This window comes from Eutrigla gurnardus (genome assembly GCF_963514095.1).
Source record: "Eutrigla gurnardus genome assembly, chromosome: 14".
NCBI lineage: Eukaryota > Metazoa > Chordata > Actinopteri > Perciformes > Triglidae > Eutrigla > Eutrigla gurnardus.
The window spans coordinates 14,248,113-14,267,800 of NC_139937.1; the positions used below are offsets into that span (position 1 = coordinate 14,248,113).

General features: G+C 41.4%; 3 protein-coding genes across 7 annotated transcripts in view; 1 reads left to right on the plus strand and 2 right to left on the minus strand.

The window, feature by feature from the left end:
• Positions 1 to 913: 913 nt before the first annotated feature.
• On the plus strand, positions 914 to 3,006 carry LOC311024356 (uncharacterized protein). Its single transcript, XM_084026726.1, has 4 exons — positions 914 to 1,045; positions 1,954 to 2,122; positions 2,493 to 2,642; positions 2,787 to 3,006. Exons 1-4 carry the CDS (start codon positions 983 to 985, stop codon positions 3,002 to 3,004), a joined length of 600 nt encoding a protein of 199 aa, XP_083882852.1. The 5' UTR covers positions 914 to 982; the 3' UTR covers positions 3,005 to 3,006.
• Positions 3,007 to 4,048: 1,042 nt separating this feature from the next.
• On the minus strand, positions 4,049 to 7,163 carry drc9 (dynein regulatory complex subunit 9). Of its 3 annotated transcripts, none has more exons than XM_084026723.1 (9): positions 6,858 to 7,163; positions 6,644 to 6,678; positions 6,437 to 6,559; positions 6,154 to 6,238; positions 5,823 to 5,984; positions 5,517 to 5,591; positions 4,601 to 4,732; positions 4,438 to 4,527; positions 4,049 to 4,185 (listed from the first exon to the last, which is right to left on the minus strand). In XM_084026723.1, exons 1-9 carry the CDS (start codon positions 6,951 to 6,953, stop codon positions 4,069 to 4,071), a joined length of 915 nt encoding a protein of 304 aa, XP_083882849.1. In that variant the 5' UTR covers positions 6,954 to 7,163; the 3' UTR covers positions 4,049 to 4,068. The 3 variants fall into 3 exon arrangements, with proteins under 3 accessions (XP_083882849.1, XP_083882850.1, XP_083882848.1); XM_084026724.1 differs by having other exon boundaries at positions 4,438 to 4,522; positions 6,825 to 7,163; XM_084026722.1 differs by having other exon boundaries at positions 6,825 to 7,163.
• An 862-nt stretch (positions 7,164 to 8,025) lies between these two features.
• Positions 8,026 to 19,688, minus strand: part of spire1b (spire-type actin nucleation factor 1b) — a 31,687-nt gene continuing 20,024 nt past the window's right edge. The window contains exons 7-17 of one of the 3 annotated variants that reach the window (XM_084027066.1): positions 19,131 to 19,217; positions 18,245 to 18,374; positions 14,731 to 14,781; positions 13,764 to 13,927; positions 13,575 to 13,668; positions 13,247 to 13,389; positions 11,711 to 11,848; positions 11,516 to 11,586; positions 11,376 to 11,403; positions 10,610 to 10,905; positions 8,026 to 10,294 (exon numbers count right to left, since the gene is read on the minus strand). In XM_084027066.1, coding sequence (XP_083883192.1) covers positions 10,039 to 10,294; positions 10,610 to 10,905; positions 11,376 to 11,403; positions 11,516 to 11,586; positions 11,711 to 11,848; positions 13,247 to 13,389; positions 13,575 to 13,668; positions 13,764 to 13,927; positions 14,731 to 14,781; positions 18,245 to 18,374; positions 19,131 to 19,217 — 1,458 coding nt within the window. In that variant the 3' untranslated portion in view covers positions 8,026 to 10,038. Of the gene's footprint in view, positions 10,295 to 10,609; positions 10,906 to 11,375; positions 11,404 to 11,515; positions 11,587 to 11,710; positions 11,849 to 13,246; positions 13,390 to 13,574; positions 13,669 to 13,763; positions 13,928 to 14,730; positions 14,782 to 17,585; positions 17,628 to 18,244; positions 18,375 to 19,130; positions 19,218 to 19,688 lie in introns of all 3 variants that reach the window. The other 2 variants (XM_084027067.1, XM_084027068.1) reach the window with 2 other exon arrangements.

The window sequence follows — 19,688 nt, forward strand, 5'->3', positions numbered from 1 at the left end:
ATCTCAAAATAATGAGAAACGTGACATACCACACAGAAACTCAAAATAATGACTTTATAATAATGATAAAAGTATTCTCATTATTTTTGAAATATTAAGTCAATATTTATAAAAAGTGTCTCCTTTTTTCTGACAGTGACAGAGACAGATAACTGTCATGTGTCCTAAAAACTACTGGAAAGTAGTTGTGCCACTGTAACGTAGTTGTGTCATAAACTCCCTGCTATTAATATGCTTGGCATACTCAGAATTTAAAACAAACAGAATGTTTTCTTTTGGTTTGCACTTCAATTGATTTTTATCCAGAAGACTTTGCTGGAACCAAATACTTTACATTTACATTTGAAGGAGATAGTTAAGTCAGGTTTTTTTCCCTCACAATAATACCAGCAGTTTCCTAATTTTTTACTTCATTGTATTTCATTTGAAGCATGGCATTTTAAAGGATATAATAACATAACTCAGTTTGCATGTTGTTGTTACATGTCATCCTCTTCATGCTGATGCTTCAGTCTGAAACAAGTATGTGCCTTCTTATGTCCAGGAGTAAACAAAGTGTACTATTAATTATTAACCATGTATTTGCGTTGCTTACATCCATTTGTTTTATAAATCCAACAAAATGTGTAATATTTAACGTTCCTAAACTTTTAATTAAGCTGATGCTTTACGAGGTGTCATGAAGGTACCAGCAGCCCACAGAAACACGACATTAGGTAATAAATACTGAGTTACTGACGACTGCAGCCCCAATAAAACTAAGCATCATGCATAAATGATCGATTGCATCACACATGTAGGTCCAAACAAATTGCACACGACACCTGGCTTCGGACCATGCGCGCTGTCAATACTACCAAGAAATGCACAGATGGAAACCCCGAATTAAAGTGCGCATGCGCCTGGGCTTTTCCGAAAAATATCTCTCTATATCAGCCTGTGCGGGTCGTTAAGGTTATAATATAACAAGCCTTCCACACGAATGATGGACGACTCTGATCCCAGCAGTTCGACAGAAGTGAAAGAAAGAACGGCCTTTAATCAGGTGAGTTTTTAAAAATTAATAAGTTATGCTTTTCCATTTTGCTAGTAGGGTTAATGGGTTACACCGGCATTTGTGGTGGTAAAGAGTACTTGGGCTACTTTGACATATTTTTTAAATATCAAAATGTATTCTCAGTGTATTAATAACATTCCTACAGTACGACAAAGCGTTTCGCTCGCTCGCCGTGTTCAAAGTTATCAAAGTAGCCAGAACCGTCAGCGAATGAACTAATGAAGTAGTATGGGGCGACTGTGGCTCAGTTGGTAGAGCGGGTTGGCCAATGTTCGGAGGGGCCGTAGGCGCTGAATGGCAGCCACGCTTCCGTCAGTCTGCCCCAGGGCAGCTGTGGCTACTATCGTAGTTTACTACCACCGGTACGACTGTGTGTGAATGAATGAACCCTGTCAGAGCGCTTTGAGTATCTTTAAAAGCGCCATATAAATCCAATCCATTATTATTATTATTATTATTAGTATGACGTCGTTGCGTAGACGACGTCCAGCAGCAGCAGCAACTCAAGCAGGGAACCTGCATGCACCTACCTGTCACCATGCTAATATCTATAATATATAGACTATACACATATAATATGATACAATGGAAGGTCCGGAGTTCATCTCCTTGATGGATAACCATTAAACTCATTTGGTTTCGTGATAAAAACGTTTGTTTCCAGTGTATCGCCATTTCCGTAAATTGTTCCAGTAACAAAAAAAAAAGTCCCCAGCCTCCTCCCAGCGACTTACGGTCACGCGCATTTGACCTAGAAAAACAACAGAGGCGTGCAGCAGGTGGTCTCGCGGCGTGAGAGTGCCCGTCACCCACGGCCTCCAGCAGGTGTTTCTCTCGTGTTATGAGGTGATGCCGAAGCTGATGGGGGGATTCTGACGGTTTTCCTCTCCCTTCAGGTGGTGACGAGCAAAGGCTCCACCATGCATCGGGTCCTCCAGGTGGCGCAGAGGGTGGCGCAGAAGGGCTGCAGGAGAGCCTGCCAGATGTTCTGCTGCCCCATAGACGGTCTGCTGTGTGAAAAGCTCACATGCTGTCATCAGCATGTAGAGGGGAAAACCACACAAGGTAAGCTCTACGTTTAAGGTTATCCCTCATATGTGTCTTTGTTTAATCCTTTGCTGGTCCTCACAATTCACACAATTTAATCATGCTGAATAACATTTCAACACATATTTGGTGTCTGTGAAGAAAAGCGTTTTTAATTATTTAAACATGCAGGTGCTTCCAGCTGATTAATAACTGAATAACATTTAAAGATGCTTTATTTGCTTTGGCTTTTCCAGCAAAAACAAGCCATTTTCAGTAAATTCAGGAACTTTATAACACTCTGTCATGGCGACGCACTTCTGCTTTTACATCTTCATGGAACAAGAACTTCCCTTTCTCATAATCTCTTCCCTTTCCCCCTTTTGTCTCTCGCCCACTCATTAAACAGTGGCTCTCCAGAATCCGCCATCCACCATCTTGATCGTGAACATCAGCAACTCCACTTTGATCGACTGCGTCATCGGGAAAGACACCTACCTGTCTGCCAACGTGGCCGAGTGTCAGCCTCTGATGCAGGAATCTGGGCTCCAAATGCATGGTGGGCAACAGCCAAATCCATTTCATTATTTTTGTATGATTTTTAAAGCAATCTGAGCTACAGTTTATAATTAGCCATGTAATATTATGTAGTCATGAGAAGTGAAGAGAAGTAAAAAACATCCTTTCCGTTCATGTGATTCAGATCGAGGCAGTTGCAGCTGCAGCCGTGGACAGCAGGTGTCAGCACAGACCTCCGCTCCTCCCTCTTCTACTCCTGTCGCCAGTCCTTGCCTTCCATCGCCTGAGCCTCCGAGCATCAACATCCACAGCTCCCAACTCAACTGCGTCATCATCGGAGACAACAACTACATGCAGGCCGACCAGACGCTTCCAGCTGAACCAGAAGAGCCACACGTGTGAAGATTTGGCGCCACGGAGCCGAGACTCACACACTACACACTCGAGTAACACTGTCGTCCCTTTCACCTATTGGATTTGTCCCAGTCTCTGCTCCGACTCAGACGTTATGAGCCTGGAAACCATGGGCCGTGGAAAAGATGTCTGGCTCTGCTTCAATGTCTGATTGTTTTGTCCGATCAACCGGCCAAAACTGAAGCCTTACATTTTGACTGACCCCACTGTTTGGTTGGTTGGTTAAATAGGACTGTTTTTTCTTGGTTTTGACATGACTTGAAACTGAATTGACCCTGACATTTGTGAGTAATAATTTAAAAACAACATTCGTCAGTGTAAGAGTACGCACAAACAAACGTCAGCTACCCTAAACCTTATCCTAATACTCCTTTCAGTAAAGGGGTTTCCTGTTTTGCAATGCCGGATCTTCTGCTCCTCTGTCAGTCGGACATCAAGCTGGGAGCAGCAGAAAAACTTTTATCACGTTCATTTCTTGCATGAATGTGACTTTTCTGATGATTCACCTCGCTATGTTTAGTGTAATATGCTATCTGCTCATGAATTTTATATTGTTGTGACTGCATAGCCCATCAGTATTGCAATACTGGGAATCTGGCTTCAATACTTATCATGTCATGATAAATGCTTAACTTAGGTTAAACTGTATGGCCTATGGTCGATAACAGTAGAGTACATAGTGGTGCTCATTGCTGGAAGTTATTTGATTTCTTGAATTCATACTGTACATAAAATATGGAATAAGAGGGCTTTGACTCAAGGTGCTCCCATTGTTTTGATATGTGTTTATAGATGATATAATGCTGATATGCTCCATGTTACATTCTCACAGAAATACTTTTCTTGTTATGAAATATTTAAGTTATAGTAATAGTTTTTTTTTTACTTTGTTTTGGTATTTTGTAATATTCTGTATGTGTGAAATGACAAAAAAAAAACTTGTTTTTAGAGTTTTAAATAAATTACAATGAAGATCAAGTGATTACTGCTTGTTGTTTTTCAATTATATAGCCTACAATATTCCAGTGTCTCAAAGGAGAGTAGGAGAAAAGTCATTTCTTCTTCTTCTTCTTTCCATCCTTCTTCTTCTTGCCCTTCTTGTCTTCCTCTGCTTTTTTAAAAGTACAGAAGCCCTGGCGGACCATGTGGCCTCTCCACCACGCTTGCAGCTGCGGGGTCAAAGGTCACAGAATTAGGGACAATACACTGAATGACCAGAGCCATTGATGATGGTACGGCGTGGATCTCCAATCCAATCCAAATTAAGACCAACTTAAAACGTCCAAAACATTAAAATAATAAAAGCGTTGAGACCAATAGGAAAGGAAAAAAGGATTAAAATAGGCAACTCTCATGCCAAGCCAAATACCAAGGAATAAAAGTGCGTTTTAAGGATCTGAGTTCTAACTGGATGTTGTTACCTTGGTAGCAGCTCTAGCCTCCACCTGCTGTTGACGCAGTTGCTCCTGCTCCTCCCTGTCCTCCATCACCACCTGCTCCATCTCCCTGAACTGAGCACAATTCAGCACGTCATTAACATCAACGCTGTTCAGCGTGTCATGTTCAGCACTAGGAGCTGCTCACCTTCCTCCTCATCTCCATCAGTCTGTCTAGATTCACTGTTCTTCTGCAGCACACATTGTTGAGCTGCTGCTTCTTCTGCTGCAGCTTCTGCTTCGTGTGCTGCTGCCACAGCTGCAGCTGCTGCTGCAACTCCTTCAACAACATAAGAAGCAAAAACCTAAAGTTTAGGTGCATCCCTTTAAAAATTTGTCAAAAATGTCCACAACAAAAAGCTGGCATAAAATTATATATGAATATTATTTTTCCACTTTCACTGAGTTAAATAGAGAATGCCACAGTTGCAATGAAGAAAACAAAAACTGTGAATGTAACTAAATTATTTTATGTACACGAAATGATAGGGGAATTGTTTTTTTTTTCTGTCTGGGGTATGTCAATGATTAGCAACAACATTGATTTTGATGCATTGAATGAAACAATACAGCACTCAATATTACAGCAACAATAACCCCTGTGCAGACCAGAGAAATTGCATTTATTTGCCCAGGGCATAATCTGGTAGAAAATAATAATAACTACAATTTTGAAGCTAGATCAATACAGACTTTGGGCTAGATTACCTGATATGATAGACTACATCATTTTATGATGTGTGGTTTTAATGGGTTTCAATGAGGACATTTTTTTAAAAATGAGCACAGGTTTTAAACAACATACAATTTGTCTAACGAAAAGCAGAAACTAAAAGCAGAAACCGGACGTATGACGACTTTAATGACAAGTGAACCACATATCCCTAATTACTGTAGTAGAAACTATGAGGTCATTGCCCTGTATGCTCTTCTGTTTGTTAGCACCTCTTAGCATTGGAATTTAGGAGTTCAAACTCATCTTCAACCTCTACCACCACCACACATAAACTACTGACAGAGAAATACCCTTAGTATGTTGTTAATTGCGATGTTGCTGTACTAACCTCTTGTCTATTTCGCAGGAATGTCTCTGACTCCTGGTGAACTCGTCTCTCTTCCTTCAGCTGAATCTGCAGCAGCTGGGAGAGAAAGAGGTAACAGAAGACGTGATTTGGACAACATTTAACTCTGGAGTCCAAGTGACGATTGGTAGGAACATGTAAGAACACTGTATGCTGAGAGAGACACATGGAGGAGGTCAGGTCTGCACACTGGTGGAGGAACCACTTGAAAACATCTCCTTTTGTGGACTTGATAGGTAGGTGGGACTAACTGAAACAGGACTGGAATGGATGGACTATTGGACGCACCTCCCGCTGCTCCCCCAGCAGCTTCTCAGTCTCACTGGTCTCCCTTTGTATCTGCTGGAGTTGCCGCTCATTCGTTTTCTCTTCAAGCTTCTTCTTGTTGGCAATCTTTAGTGAACAGGCATGCAGCTGCTGCTTCAGCTCATTGGCCTGCTGGGATACATCCTGGAGGGGTGGGGAGTATTTGAAGTATTGGATCATTCACCAACTTAAACACTAACATACTAACAAATAAAGGGTGGGTGCACCCAAATGAACAGATTATCATCCCCACCAAAAAGCCATTCGTGCAGACAACTTTGGGTTTTTTTTTTATCTGTTGTTACTTTCTCACCTTCAGTTTCTCAGATTTCCGTTGGTGCTCCTCTTTCTGTCTCCATAGTGTTTGATTTCTTTGCTCCAGCTCTGTCTTTGCCTCTCTGGGTGAACAGACACTCACATTACTGGATGGAACACAGGCGTCCTCCTTTTCCCCCCCCTGGTTTTCTCTTCTGCCACCACGTTCTTTCCTCACACTCCTTTGCTCTAAAAAATGATACTGCAACATGTCCACAAAATGACTCTGATCGATGATTAAGATATCAATAGTGTTGCTCCCGAATGATGCGCTGACAGACCTCCTTGCGTCCTCGGCTTTCCTCCTCTGCTCCTCTTCTTCTACCACCTGCAGCAGAGAACTGAGACTGTGTTTCTCCTCCAGCTCCAAACGCAGTTTGGAAATCTGCTGCGAGATGTACTGACTGCAGAGAGACAAACTCATTCAGGAAAAAAAAAAGATTATATGCAACCTAATGTTTTGTTTCTGTCCTTCTATACAGGCTCACCAGTCACTCCTCAGCTTGGTCTCCCTGGTTTTCTCCTAAACACACACACACACACACACACACACACACACACACACACACACACACACACACACACACACACACACACGTGGAGAATAACCTTACATGTTCATCTAGTCTGTAAACAGGAACAGGTGATAAACACAGTCGGTGACGTCACCTGTTCCGCTTCAGTGCCACGTTTCCTGCCAACCTGCACTTTCAGGGTAAGTCCCAGTATGTCCAACTGGTCTGAACAGTCCTCCAGTACAGCCGCCACTCTGAGACTCTGAATCCGGGACAGAGACATCCTGTGGAGAGACAGATACAGTATATAACGATGACCTGTACTGTTGTGTGGTGAAGCTAACCGTCCCGAACCGCCCTCTCAATAGTTTACTGTAGCATTGAGCTAGCCATAAGTTAGCTAACGTTACGTTAAATGCTAAAAGACCATATCACCTGTTAACAGCCGCTTACTGATCTCACAGGGTGAATAATACTTTCTCCTTCAAAACAGTCTCACGCACTAGAAAGTTTGACGGTTTACGCGTCACTATGGGAACACGCTTTTTTCCTCCTTACGCAACTTTATTGAAAGAGCAACTGCATGACAAAACAGCCAAGCACGCTTGATACTCTGCATTTTCATATTTCACTGCACAATAACGTGTGAAATAAACCAGTGACGATGAACAGATCCCTTTAAATCTAATTTTAAATTGTGTGAGTTGCTGTCTGTGAGAGGACAGTGAGTTGTTCTGCTACTTTCCGCTATACACCATATTCCACCCACACCATGGCAATTTCTTCATTAAACCAAACAAAATCTCACTCTTTCTTTTTGGCTCAGTTCCACAGAGTTTCATCCCAGTTTCCTTCACAGTACCCATGCAACATTCTTCCTCTAGTCAAGTCAGCACTGAGAATATCAGAAAACACTTCAATTTGGCATCCTGATACACCTTCATAAAAAAAAACAAAATCTAATGTTTTCACTGGAACTGGTTACAGTTACTCTTAAGCATAAAGAATTAAAAGAAACATAGAAATAAACGACTTTGTTAAATGTAAATAATTTCCATAATGATGCTACAATATATAACACAAGAATACATAAAGAATATAAGTAAATCATAGAAAAAGGAAAGAAATATATAAGAAATACACACATACAATATAAAACCACAGTGTAAATAAGTGAGTAAAAATTGCTGGCAAGAGTGTCGTATATAAATGCAAGAAAAAGTATTAAATAATAATATAATTGGTATAAATAAGAATTCAATTGTATGAGAATATTTCTTGAAACTATAAATTGAGGAAAAAGACGAAACATGTCTTTGTTTAAATAGAGAATAAAGAAGACACTTTGATCACGTATTGCATTATAGTTTATTGTTGTAGTCATCATCTGTTGCACTCTCCGCGGGGAGTTACAGCTTAAAGGTAATACAGACTGAGGGTACAAGCTACACCGTAGTACATGCATGATGCTGTCACACTGTGAGGTTTCCTCTGTGGAGCTCCACCCACACTGTACTGGGATAGTTTCCCCTCTCAGAGACATGGATCTACAGCCGTCACACTGTAAGTTATCATCGAGGCAACACACACATGATCTACAAACAAACCATCAGAAACAAAGTATGTACAGTTACAGTAGATGACTGTTCAACATACGAGTGTGATCATAAAAGGCAATTCTTAAGGCAGAAATATTTAAGGAGGTACATGAACAACAAAAATGACATCCAGGCCAACAGTCAGGCATTTCTTCCTGCCGATGAGATTCTGAATGACGGAGGGAAATCAAAAGGCATCATATTAAGACGTACAGTATGTGTTGCACAGCAGGAGAGTATTTTGTTTTGTCTTTTTTGTCGCCACTACAGTGAACTCGGTTTCATAACCTGTGCATCTGTACATGAACATGAAGTGTTTTATGTATTATGACTAATCCTTACACAATACAAATACAAGGTCAAGAAAAATAAATCAGTTAATACATACCATATTTATCAACGCAAATGCAAACATGTGCACATATTCATGTAAATGATCTAAAGGCAAGACTTAAAAACAAATCCTACACGTGGTGCTCCTCCGCACAGCTGAGGGATTTAAGTAAGTTGCAAATGAACCTACAGTAGGAATGTATGGCTAAGAAATGTGCTTTAAAGGGCCTAAAATAATCTGTTTACAGGTAATGTCAAAGTTACAATAGTTTGGGTTATTTTACATGAGAGACTTCTGTATCATTTGTTCGAAGTGGGCAGGCCTCAGCTGGAATCGAACGATGATGCATTTCATTGCACCAATCGGCATTTAGCAATGTTTGAATCGACACGACGGTCTACTTGTTATGAGGAGCACTGGGTCTGGCTGGAACTTGGTCTTCTGTAGCATGTGTGTTACTATGTAGTTCGAAAGGGGGGTTTTGGGCTGACCGTGGGTTTTAGCAGTCGGGAACGTTTAAACTAAAGATGCAGCCAAGTGCACCATGGGAAATGTCTTTTAAGCTTGATCCATACAGGGACAAATAGACACACACACATCAAATCTCTGGTGTGTCAATCAAATCAGATGAAATATTACCCACACAGTCCTGAATTTGAGACATTGAGATTTGAAAACCGGGACTCGGCCCAGTTTATCTCATGGCTTTGTTGAAAGACCACTGCAAGCAAACATCAGGGGTAAATAACTTTTCTGTGGGTGACATAAAGATGAGAAACATGCTACTATTTGGCACTAAATCTGCTTGAAAACAGATTGTTCTTTTGAGAACGCTTAGTCAAGAGGAAAGTGGGGTGGAGTCTCATTATCAGCAAAACTATAAAACAAGATGACTTCATCGAACAATCATTTACTGTATACATGTAAAAAAAAAAAAAAATCAAAACCCATACAAAATGTACAGTTTAATATTCCATATTTTCTTGTGTCACTCTCAGTTACACTATGATGTCTCCGCAGGCCTCGTGTCTCCTGCAGTAGACTACGCCTGAGGAACTCATCACACACATCAGTCCCTCTTCGGTCTTGTGCTTATTGATTAGAATGTGAGTTGGGTTGGACCACGCTGGTGCCATTAGAGGGGAGGGTTGTTCCACTTTGACACCAATTTGTCATCAAAGAGTTCCTCTCTCTTTACTCAAACTTCTGTGAACCCAGATTAAAGGATCTTCTATATGGTAAAAAAAAAATGGCAGATCTACAGTGTTGTCCGAAGGAGCTGGATGATCAGGACACAACGACCAAAACACTGAGGTTCATACCAACCATTCTGACTTCTGCTTTATCCGACTGAACTATACATGTAGAGTGAGATCATATCCGGTGTCGAGTGTGCTATAGGAGCTGGAAGCAGCCAGAGAGAGATTTTAAGAGTTTTAGATCTCCTTAATTGTTCGTTCAGAGGGCCGGTACTCCTCCCTTCCTTTCGGGGAGGACATGTAGAAGGACTGGGTCTTGCGTTTTAGGCGAGCTCTCTTGGTGGCCAGTGACAGGCTGTGCTTGCTGGAGGCGATAATGTCAGTGATGAACCTCTTGCAGTCCACGCACACCTCCATGGTGGCCCAGTCCTCCGTCAGCTCAGAGGGAAGCTCCAGTTCTTCGTGAGACTTTAAAGAGCCATGCTTCGAAAACCTACACGGAGGACAAGCACGGCAGGAACAGGATCAGAATACACCGTTGATTTTGTTTTTACAGTTTGGTTTACTTTGACTAAACCACTCAGGGTCACTTCATCCTGAAAAACATCCTGGTAAAGAGTAAATATCAGGTGCTAACTTGCTAACATTAACGTTTAGCATGCTAGCACATTTGCATGGCAACAGCTCACGGTTGGTGGTGACAGAATGGGACACTGTACCAATATTAATCAAACTATCAACATAATTAGTATTACACTACACAACATGTCCTCCTGTCTGACTGAATAATTGTACTCAGAGGTCTTACTTGGACATCGTCTTGCTAATGCTGTGGCGCTGTGGACTAGTGGAGGATTTCTCAGGTTTAGCAGCTGCTGCTGCTCCTCCAGAGGCTTTTCCAGCTCCTTTAGAGGCCCTCGTTGTTTCTGTTTTCGAAGTGGGGGGTGCCGTGGCCCCGCCCACTGCTGACGGGCCTGGATCTCCAGCCACAGACAGTCCCTGTCCTATGGTTGCCATGGCGCTCACCCTGTCCCTGGGCAGAGTGTTGGTCGAGCCGATGGAGTAGATGGGCAAGCTGGAATAAGGTTTGGATGGCAGCCGCATCTGTTCGAGAGGGGAACGTGGACAAAAATAAGAAGATGTATCATGATTACTGAGAAAGAATACTGACGTAAATTATAATTAGAACCAATTACATGTCCTGACTTTACACCTAAGAGGTTAGTTACGCCACTGTCAATATAAGGATTTAAGATCTTTATTAAAATACCTCAGTATGCCTACATTGTAATGGTATGAAAGATATCTTTTAGAGCAGCAATATAATATGATTGCAACAATGCTTTAACTGATCTTCAAGACACACAGTTTAGACAAACGTTTACCTTTAACAGTAAGTGCCCTTATTTTGAATTTGACCTGGTTTCACTTGACTGGACTCACATGTTCATCCTAAATTAATAGAAGAGCTTTCTAAAGAAGGCACCACATTACTGTCAGCTGACTGATCAGAATAGATGGAAGAAGGGTTTCATGCTTCTGATTGGCAGACTGATTCATTCAATCTGACTAACCTTTTTGCAGCACTGTGCGCACACGGGCCTGAAAAGAGAGCAAACGGAGGAAACGATGAATGAAATCAGTCACACTTACTTCTTGAATGGTTGCAATTTAAAATGTAAAAGATTAAGATTAATTCTGTATGATGTTTTACTTTTTGCAAAACTGGCAGACGTAGGACCAGGTGAACAGGGAAAACCTTTTGGTTCGACAACAGAAGCAAAGCTGCAATAAAGAGAAAAAAAAGATGAAGACCACGTTAGAATAAAATTAAATCAATGCAAACGTAAACAAAAAAATGAACTGCATGATGTGCAGTACAACTCTTATAACTGTATCACTCAGTTACCTTTCCCTTCTTCATAGCGTTGTAGATGTCTTTGTACTGCTGGAACTTCTCCAGCTCTGCCTTAACCAGCACTTGTCTGATGTGCATCACCTCCTCCACCGTCAGCGACAGACACTCCACAGGGAAACAGAACTCCTCCTATAACAACACACACAGATGTGTGCAGACATACAGAGAGCAGTGAGTGACCCTGGCCACCGCAGATCCAGCACACAGGGCTTTAATCATTCAATACGCAGACAGACATCCCTCTGCACCTTTCAGAGCGGCCTATTTGGGTCCAGACAACATCAAATGCTCTCATTGTTCACTAAAAAAACCCACAATTCAGAGAGGGCTCATGATGCATAAATAACCAGACAACTCAGAAGGATGCCAGGTCACCTCCTCCTTCAGAGACGACACAGTATCCAGGAAAAGACAGGTTCGACACACTCAAGACGTCCCGGTGCTGCACCGCCAACATATACTCAATACCGGTTGGTCAATTTCAATGTATACCCAATGTGTTCAGGTGGTGTCGATCATTATTTCCACCTGGTTCAGTTCATGCTGGGGTGAAAAGGCATTAAGGTTGTTGATATGTCTGTCTGTTGGTCGAAGGCCTCTTTAACAGTTTGCCCGCCGTAGTACAAGTTAATGCACCATAATTCCTGCTGATCATATGACTCCCGCAGCTCCAGCATACTAGGTTGATGGAGTTATACCAGGAGATAATGTGAGCGGCATACAGAGAAGTTTTGCCGATAGAAAAAGGGGAGAGAAGAGATCTGGTAAGACACACGCCACGCAAATAAAAAGATGAGACATGCAAGTGACTGTTTTGTTTCAATCCCTTCTTGTTTGCTTCTCTGGAAAGATCCTAATGTTCGCTCTCCCTTCCCTATTCTCCATTTCTCTATCTTATTTGTCTCCCTTATTAAGTTACTGGACAGGATCTGTGGTCGGGGTTGAGTTAAAGGTTTGCCAGGCTGCACTGTCCTCTGACAGCCCACCATACTATGCCAAATAGATTATCATCATTATCATTCATACTTTATGAGCCATCACATCTGGCTCATAAAAGTAATGAAAAAATGCTAATGATCAATTAATTATGTAATCAAACTGTACTCAAACCACCAATAAATGCCCTCTGTGATTTAAAATAAATAAACTGGCAGTGAGGGTACAATCTAACTGTAAATATAGACAAAGAGATGGATCGTCTGTGGAGCAGAGGTGGGCCTGTTAGACGCTGCAGAGGAGACAGCTAGCAGCCTAAATCAACACCCACCTGTCACTCAACAGGTATACACAGGTATATCACTATATACAGTTGTTTTGAAAGCTTTAGAGAACAAAACCATTATTTGTTCCAGGTTGTAAACATATATTATTGCTGTTAATTTAAACGTGGAGGTCTACAGAGATTGACTCGCTTTTAGAGCCAGCCTTAAGAGGCCATTTGAGGAACTGCACAAGTTCTTGGCCTCATTTTTCAACCCTGGATGTTGCTGCGTAGTTTATACAGTTATGAGAAGATGTGTGACTCACCAGAGATTTGGAGCTCTTTTTGGAGGGCGGCTGAAACAGTCGGACATTGGTCGGCGTTTCCTTCTCGATGGAGTGTCTCCTCTGGGGGGTCTGACGCCTCTCTGGCTGGGGTGTAGACGAGATGGGCAGGAACATGGGGGGCGCTGGTGTTCATAGAGGAAAGAGAGGTGCTGATTATAAAAACGGCAACAAAATAAAAATTAAAACCTCAAAGAAAACGTGGCTGGCGAGGCTGCAAAATTAAAACTCATTGATCACTGTCAGTGTACGGTTTAGCTGAGGAGGCGACTAAGCTGCGACAAGGATGTAGAAATAATTCCTGACTCACTTTTCTTCCCCAGAGCACACTCTGGGGACGTATCATCCATCAAAGACGTAGCCACACTGGAGCTGCTGGCAGATCTGCGGCCAAAGACCTCATCCTAAATGCATGGAATATACAAACACTTTTTGTTGGGTCTGCACATGTCAGATGTCATATATATAAAATTAATCCACTACACAAACGCATACTGACGTCAGAGTCAGAGCTGTCCAGCTCAGCGAGGCTAGGAGCCTTCAGCAGCCTCTTCCTCTGAGGTGCAGACTGACATCCTGAGGGTTCCCCCCTGGGAGAGGTTGATCCATTGGTCAGAGACAGAGAGCTGGACGTCCTCCTGCCCATGTATGGACTAAACTCATCTGCACATAATCACAAAAAGAGTCATTCAGATTAAAGGAGGAAAAAGTAGTTGACATGAACCTCAAAACAGATCCTCGTAGGATTCCTTGCATCCTGTGTTAATCTTTCAATCTGTTCTGCCCCCGAAAAAAGGGGGAACCGTTTTCAAATCACGTTGTGTTTAATAGTCGGTGGAAAGATGCAAGGAATCCTAAAAAGAGGACTGAGGTTTGAGATTCATCCCAAAGTTAAAGAGGTCAGGAAGGGTAAGTTAAGTTGGTCTGAGGAAGACAGAGCAGCAGGCTGGTGTTACACACAGAGCATGGATGACTCTTCCTTATCATTTCAGGGGAGCTGAATCCTTCAAATCATGTACCACAAGGTCATTCTGCACTGAGAGAGGTCCAAAGATGGAAAACAGAAAACCATCTAACAAGCTGTCTAACTCTGGCTTTGGAGTGGAAAATGGTAAATGCAACAAAAAAAGAACAAACTTAAAGGAGGGTTGATTGGGAGGGATGGAGTGTGAGAGCAGGAGATAGATGGGATCTATGGGAGCCCTGAAACCTCTCCTCATCTCTACAGGATCTCTGTCTACTGCTGGACTAGACATTATTTTTCTACAACCTAAAATACTACATCACCGGGCTTTATAAACCAGCCATTATCGTACACTCTGCCTGTGCCTTGGCCAGGCTTGAGTATTCCAACCTAAATACACATCTAAATAGAGGATATATTAGTTTACAGCCAGGGAGGCGGACAGACAGGGTCATTGAGGGCAAACAAGGCCTTCCAAACCACAGCAGCGCTTATACTTTACCTACTCCAGTACGGAACAAATCCTGTGGCATACTGCGAGTTTTGCCAAAACCTAAAAGAGGACAGCTCCTTCATTAGGATAGCTATAATAATATTCCACCAATTGGTATGTCTGTGCTCTAAGGTTTCAATTATATAGCGTTATAACTGAATTCCTGCATCATTGTGTGGTTGAATGTGGCTAATTTACTTCTGTGTATTTTCTACGTCTTGTTGCTCCGTATCATTTTGGTCTAATGTTAAAGTTGATGGTGAAGTGATGATGGTCTCTGACACTTTCATTGTTTCGTGTATGACTGTTGAATGTCAAAATGCCACATCCCTGCTCTTTGATTTAAAAAAATAAATAAATTACATCAAAATCAGACATTTAGTATTCATGTTTAAATGTCCGAATTTCGATGTTCAGAGCATTAATACAGCAGCAAACAACTATTTGCTATTACTATCACTACTGTAGTCGACCTGAGTAGACATCACTCATGGACTCGGCTTAGCCGTCTCCATGTTGAGAGCTGTGTGGAGGCAATCCCTCTGCTCACAATATTAAATTTAGCACCTTTACGCTGAACCTTTTTCTTTTTTCAAAGGAGTTCAAGATTAGGAGAAATATTGTCATTTGCTGTCTTAATGAATATTAGATGAGCAGATTGCTACCAGTCTTACTCTCTTACTCGTTAACTATTAAGCGAAGCCCAGGAGGTGTTTAGCTTAGCACAAAGACTGGAAACAGCACCTATAAAGCTAACTAAACAAAAACAAAAGTTAAAAGAACAAGTTGTGCTTTTACATTTGTTGTAACTATTTCTTGGCCAGGTGACTTCCTATTCTCTCTAGTGAAGTGACTGTGCTGCTGTTTATTTTTGTCAATTTATGCTAAGCTAAACGTACCACCTCCTGGTTCATGAGACCTAAACTGTCAAGCTACTCCGTGAATTGTTGATGCATTCTAAATATCCTAGTCAGACACACCATCTCTCTTTTGCCACCACCAAAAAAAAATGTATAGTACACGATACATCACCAAGAGTCATGTTTATATCTTGTGAAACAGTAATTTCTTGTTCCTGATTAAAACCTTAATCATGTTCAAGTGTCTGTGTGCACCATCTCCCCATAAAATATAGAGCAAAGTAAGAATCAAACTCCATTTGAGAATGATGCATTATAGAGGGAGGTTCGTACACACACACACACACACACACACACAGATTATCGGACAGCATGAATGAGTACGTGAGAGGTGGTAAAGCTTGCGGTGTAATGAGAGACACTGGTTTCAGTAGGAGGGAAAGTGGAGCACAGCATTATTCTGATTTGCCTGCTTCAGCAGTATTTCCTTACAACTTCAATCCAAACTGTCTCATGAAGTCCGATTAAATGCCGAATAATACTGAGAGAACACTGCTGACGAGAGCTGTGCAGCTGTTCAATTCTGCAAAGTTCGAGAACATGAAAGACTCTTTTATATGAAGCTGATGATTCTCGGGGACACAGAGCTGGCAGTAACTCTTTCAGTTCCTTTTCATTCCTTGATTCGGTGGATCGCTACGCACTTAAAGCTGCAATGTGTAATTCCTGTGATGTCGAATGCTCCAAACAAATAGGGGGCAATACTCAACTCTACTACTGGACCAATATAATCTAAATGTAAGTCATAAGACAGCTACATTTCTATGTTTGAATATGATCATAGAACCATAATGTTGAATGCCACATAAACATTACATTTATAATTAAAAAAAAAGGTTGTATAATGTTACATCATTTAAACAGTTACTGGCCATTGATACTTAAACACAGAAGACAAAGTAGTAAAGTCATTTAAATGGTCCAATCGCTTGTGAGAAGTTGTGATCTGTTCCATTCAGCCAGCTGAAATTCATATTTTTTTATATTTTCCACAGCTGAAAAATAGAGTCACGTCCCTAAATGGAGTTGTTTACAGTCTTTTTTTCCCACAGAGATAAAAATATTACACCACAGAAAATACATTGGTTGTAGTCGATCCCTTTATTGTTGATTTTCCAGTACGTTCTGTCAAGTTCGTCCTCATTCTGCCACCAGTTGGTGAGGCAGAAAACTGGATGTTTCTCACTTTATCTCCAGTAGTCTTTGCATGGGGAACTGTGCAGCAAACCTGACATTCATACTAATATCGAATCATATCAATGTGCATCCTGACACAGACTTGTAGTGAGATTGTGTCATTTTACCTGGTACCTTTAGTTTCAGATTCACTTATTGTAACACCCACATTTTAAATGTTTAATTTAATTTCTTAGTTTTCATTTTTGTATATATATACATACATATTTACTAACATTTTTTATAAAAAAAACTATATAAAATAGTTTTTTATTAAAACAAATCCAAAATGAAGCATTAAATGGTAAAAGTTGATAATATTTAGCAGTGTCAACAATGACCACTGTGTGTAAATTCACTGGGAAAATGTGAATGACATCACCACAGCGTCGTCAGTGGTTGTCCTAACTACAGCTCCACTGTATGTTTGTACTGGTATTTAAATTCCCATGTGTCCTTTCTGCTGGTCAGTGTGTCTCTCATTGGTTTGCTCTCATCAGTGTCCTCCTACTGACCTGTGCCCCACATCACCACGTATCACCTCCACAGACCACAGCCGATCATCACCAACCACTGAAGCATGACATGAAATGTGTGTGTAGTGTGCTGATAGAGTATGTTTCATGTGTGTGTGTGTGTGTGTGTGTATGTGTGTGTGTGTGTGTGTGTGTGTGTGTGTGTGTGCAGGCTGGCAGAGCAGATGAGCAGCCACAACAAGGAGGGAAACAGAAAGTGATGAAGCGGTAAGCAGCGAGGTAGGGACTTTACCTGACGCGTCAAAACTGAAAGACATGCTAAGTGGCCGAATTACTGCAACGAGAAACAGTCATGGCATCGGAACAGTTATTGCTTGTGATTAGGAGGTAAATTAAGGCATTCATTTAATAACATTAAAGGATGTAATCTGTTTGTATTTGGCAAGACATGCAGGGGTATAGCACGCTTATTGTGTAGTTCTAGATCACTGAGATAACAGGATTTCAAAGAAGCCACAGCCAATGGTGAGAGATTACTGACATTCAGAAACAGTAGTGGTTTTAGCGTTGTGAGTGTTAAAGGAACCGCAGGCACTCAGCGTGGTTATGCATGTAAAACTCCCACTGTGTTGCAAACCTTGTAGTCAACAAAACAATAATAGGCAATTATGAAAAGCTGGGCTGTATTGGCTTCAACAGCAGAGAGCAGAGGCACAAATAATAGAGTGATAAAGTGTAAAAGGAACTAAAACATGAAGCTGCTACACATTTCTGGTCCCAGCTGGTGAAAGCATCAGCTCCATACTTCAGCTGAAAAAAATACATTTCAGAGCGAAGTATGTTTTCTTATGCATAACAGTGTGTATGTTTTTTTTTTTTTTTTTTTTTGATGCCACAAATAGAAAATAACAACAAGAGAGCGAGGACAGGAGAAGTGGCGAGTTTCCTTACCCAGCCTTCCCCTGCGGACCTCGCCGGGCGACACCGGCCGAAGTTTCCTCTCTGCTTTGATTTCCTCCAAGATCCGTTCATGCAGCGTTGGAGGAGGCTGAGTCTGTGGCTTCAGCTTACGAGCTGACACCTAGCACAGGTCGACGTCGGGGGAGACGTAGAGAGTGACAGAGAGAGTCAGCAGAGTAGAGGCAAACAGGGTTGTATGCCAGAAGGCGTTCTCATCACCACCTCCTCCTCCTCCTATCTCCTGTGACTGATTGTTCATCTAGAGGTGAGCAGGAACAGGGCCTGCTAGTTCTACAGGAAGATTTCTATCAACAGAGAAGTGGTGAACGCAGCATTTCACTGAGCTCACGGTGCAGTTCAAATACCTACACTACCATACTGTTTAGTATACCGGGAAAAGATTTATTATGCCAAAAATACGACTGCATTCTGGTCACATTTTCCAATAGGCAAGTCAGCGTGCTTTCTGGCTATTCTGACCCACAATCCTGTGCGGTTCGTACTTTGTAGTGCAGCTGCCAAACGCGTGTAGTAACCATGTAACTGTAAGGCAGGGCCAATGACATTATATTTTTCACAATATTTATGTTTTGTTAATTATTTATGACCATTTTGCACTATACATTTCAAAATATGGTGATTTATTTTATTTGATCTATTTTCTTTAATCGATTAATAGTCATGATAGACATTACTTGTGTCAAATGTTAAATAAAACAAGTATATATTACTATGTTTAAGGGGCCTGAAAGGGTTGGAAGCCACTGTTCTGGCTGAATGTTTGTTGATACTCTCATTTGAGAGGTCTGAGAGGTTTTCCCAGGCGGCACAAGGATGGATTGTGATATTTAAGTCCATGCTCTTAAGTTGTACTTACAGGGTTGAGAGGCGGTCTGGACCTGATGAACTCCAGGATGACTTCATGAGCACTCTTCTTTAACCGCGGTGGGACGTCTCCGTGTATCTGAAACAACAGAGCAGTATAAAGACATATGGTAAAAGGTACACGGACTTTAATGGCTTGAGTCTTTATTTTATAATCAGTCATGTAGATCACAAATCTACTGACACCGATTATTTTCATTAGCAATGAGTCATTAATAGTTGTTTGGGGTTTATTGATAAATTGTTCAGTCTGGAAAATGTAAAAAAAAAAAAAAAACTGTCAAAAAGTCAATGGGATTTATCCATTGGATTTTGGATTATTGCACAGAATACGTTTTGTGGCAAACTTTAATTACATGAATTCAATCGGCAGAAATAAAAAGCTAATGTTAGGCTATATACGAAGTACACCACGGACGCATCAGTATGAGTACACACAACCAGGCTGTGAAGGCTGACTAGTCGGCATGATGATAGTCTGTTGTCTTGTTTAATCATTTGTAAGCAACCGGCTTTTTCAAGACTTTAAGACATTTTATATTGGAAAGCA

Excerpts from the sequence above, each read along its gene's own strand:
- LOC311024356 (XM_084026726.1), top strand. The coding sequence starts at position 983 with ATGATGGACGACTCTGATCCCAGCAGTTCGACAGAAGTGAAAGAAAGA. Across the intron at positions 1,046-1,953 it reads AAAGAACGGCCTTTAATCAG|GTGGTGACGAGCAAAGGCTC; the intron begins GTGAGTTTTTAA and ends CTCTCCCTTCAG. Across the intron at positions 2,643-2,786 it reads ATCTGGGCTCCAAATGCATG|ATCGAGGCAGTTGCAGCTGC; the intron begins GTGGGCAACAGC and ends CATGTGATTCAG.
- drc9 (XM_084026722.1), bottom strand. The coding sequence starts at position 6,953 with ATGTCTCTGTCCCGGATTCAGAGTCTCAGAGTGGCGGCTGTACTGGAG. Across the intron at positions 6,239-6,436 it reads AAAGCCGAGGACGCAAGGAG|AGAGGCAAAGACAGAGCTGG; the intron begins GTCTGTCAGCGC and ends CTGTTCACCCAG. Across the intron at positions 4,733-5,516 it reads TCCTGCGAAATAGACAAGAG|GAGTTGCAGCAGCAGCTGCA; the intron begins GTTAGTACAGCA and ends ATGTTGTTGAAG.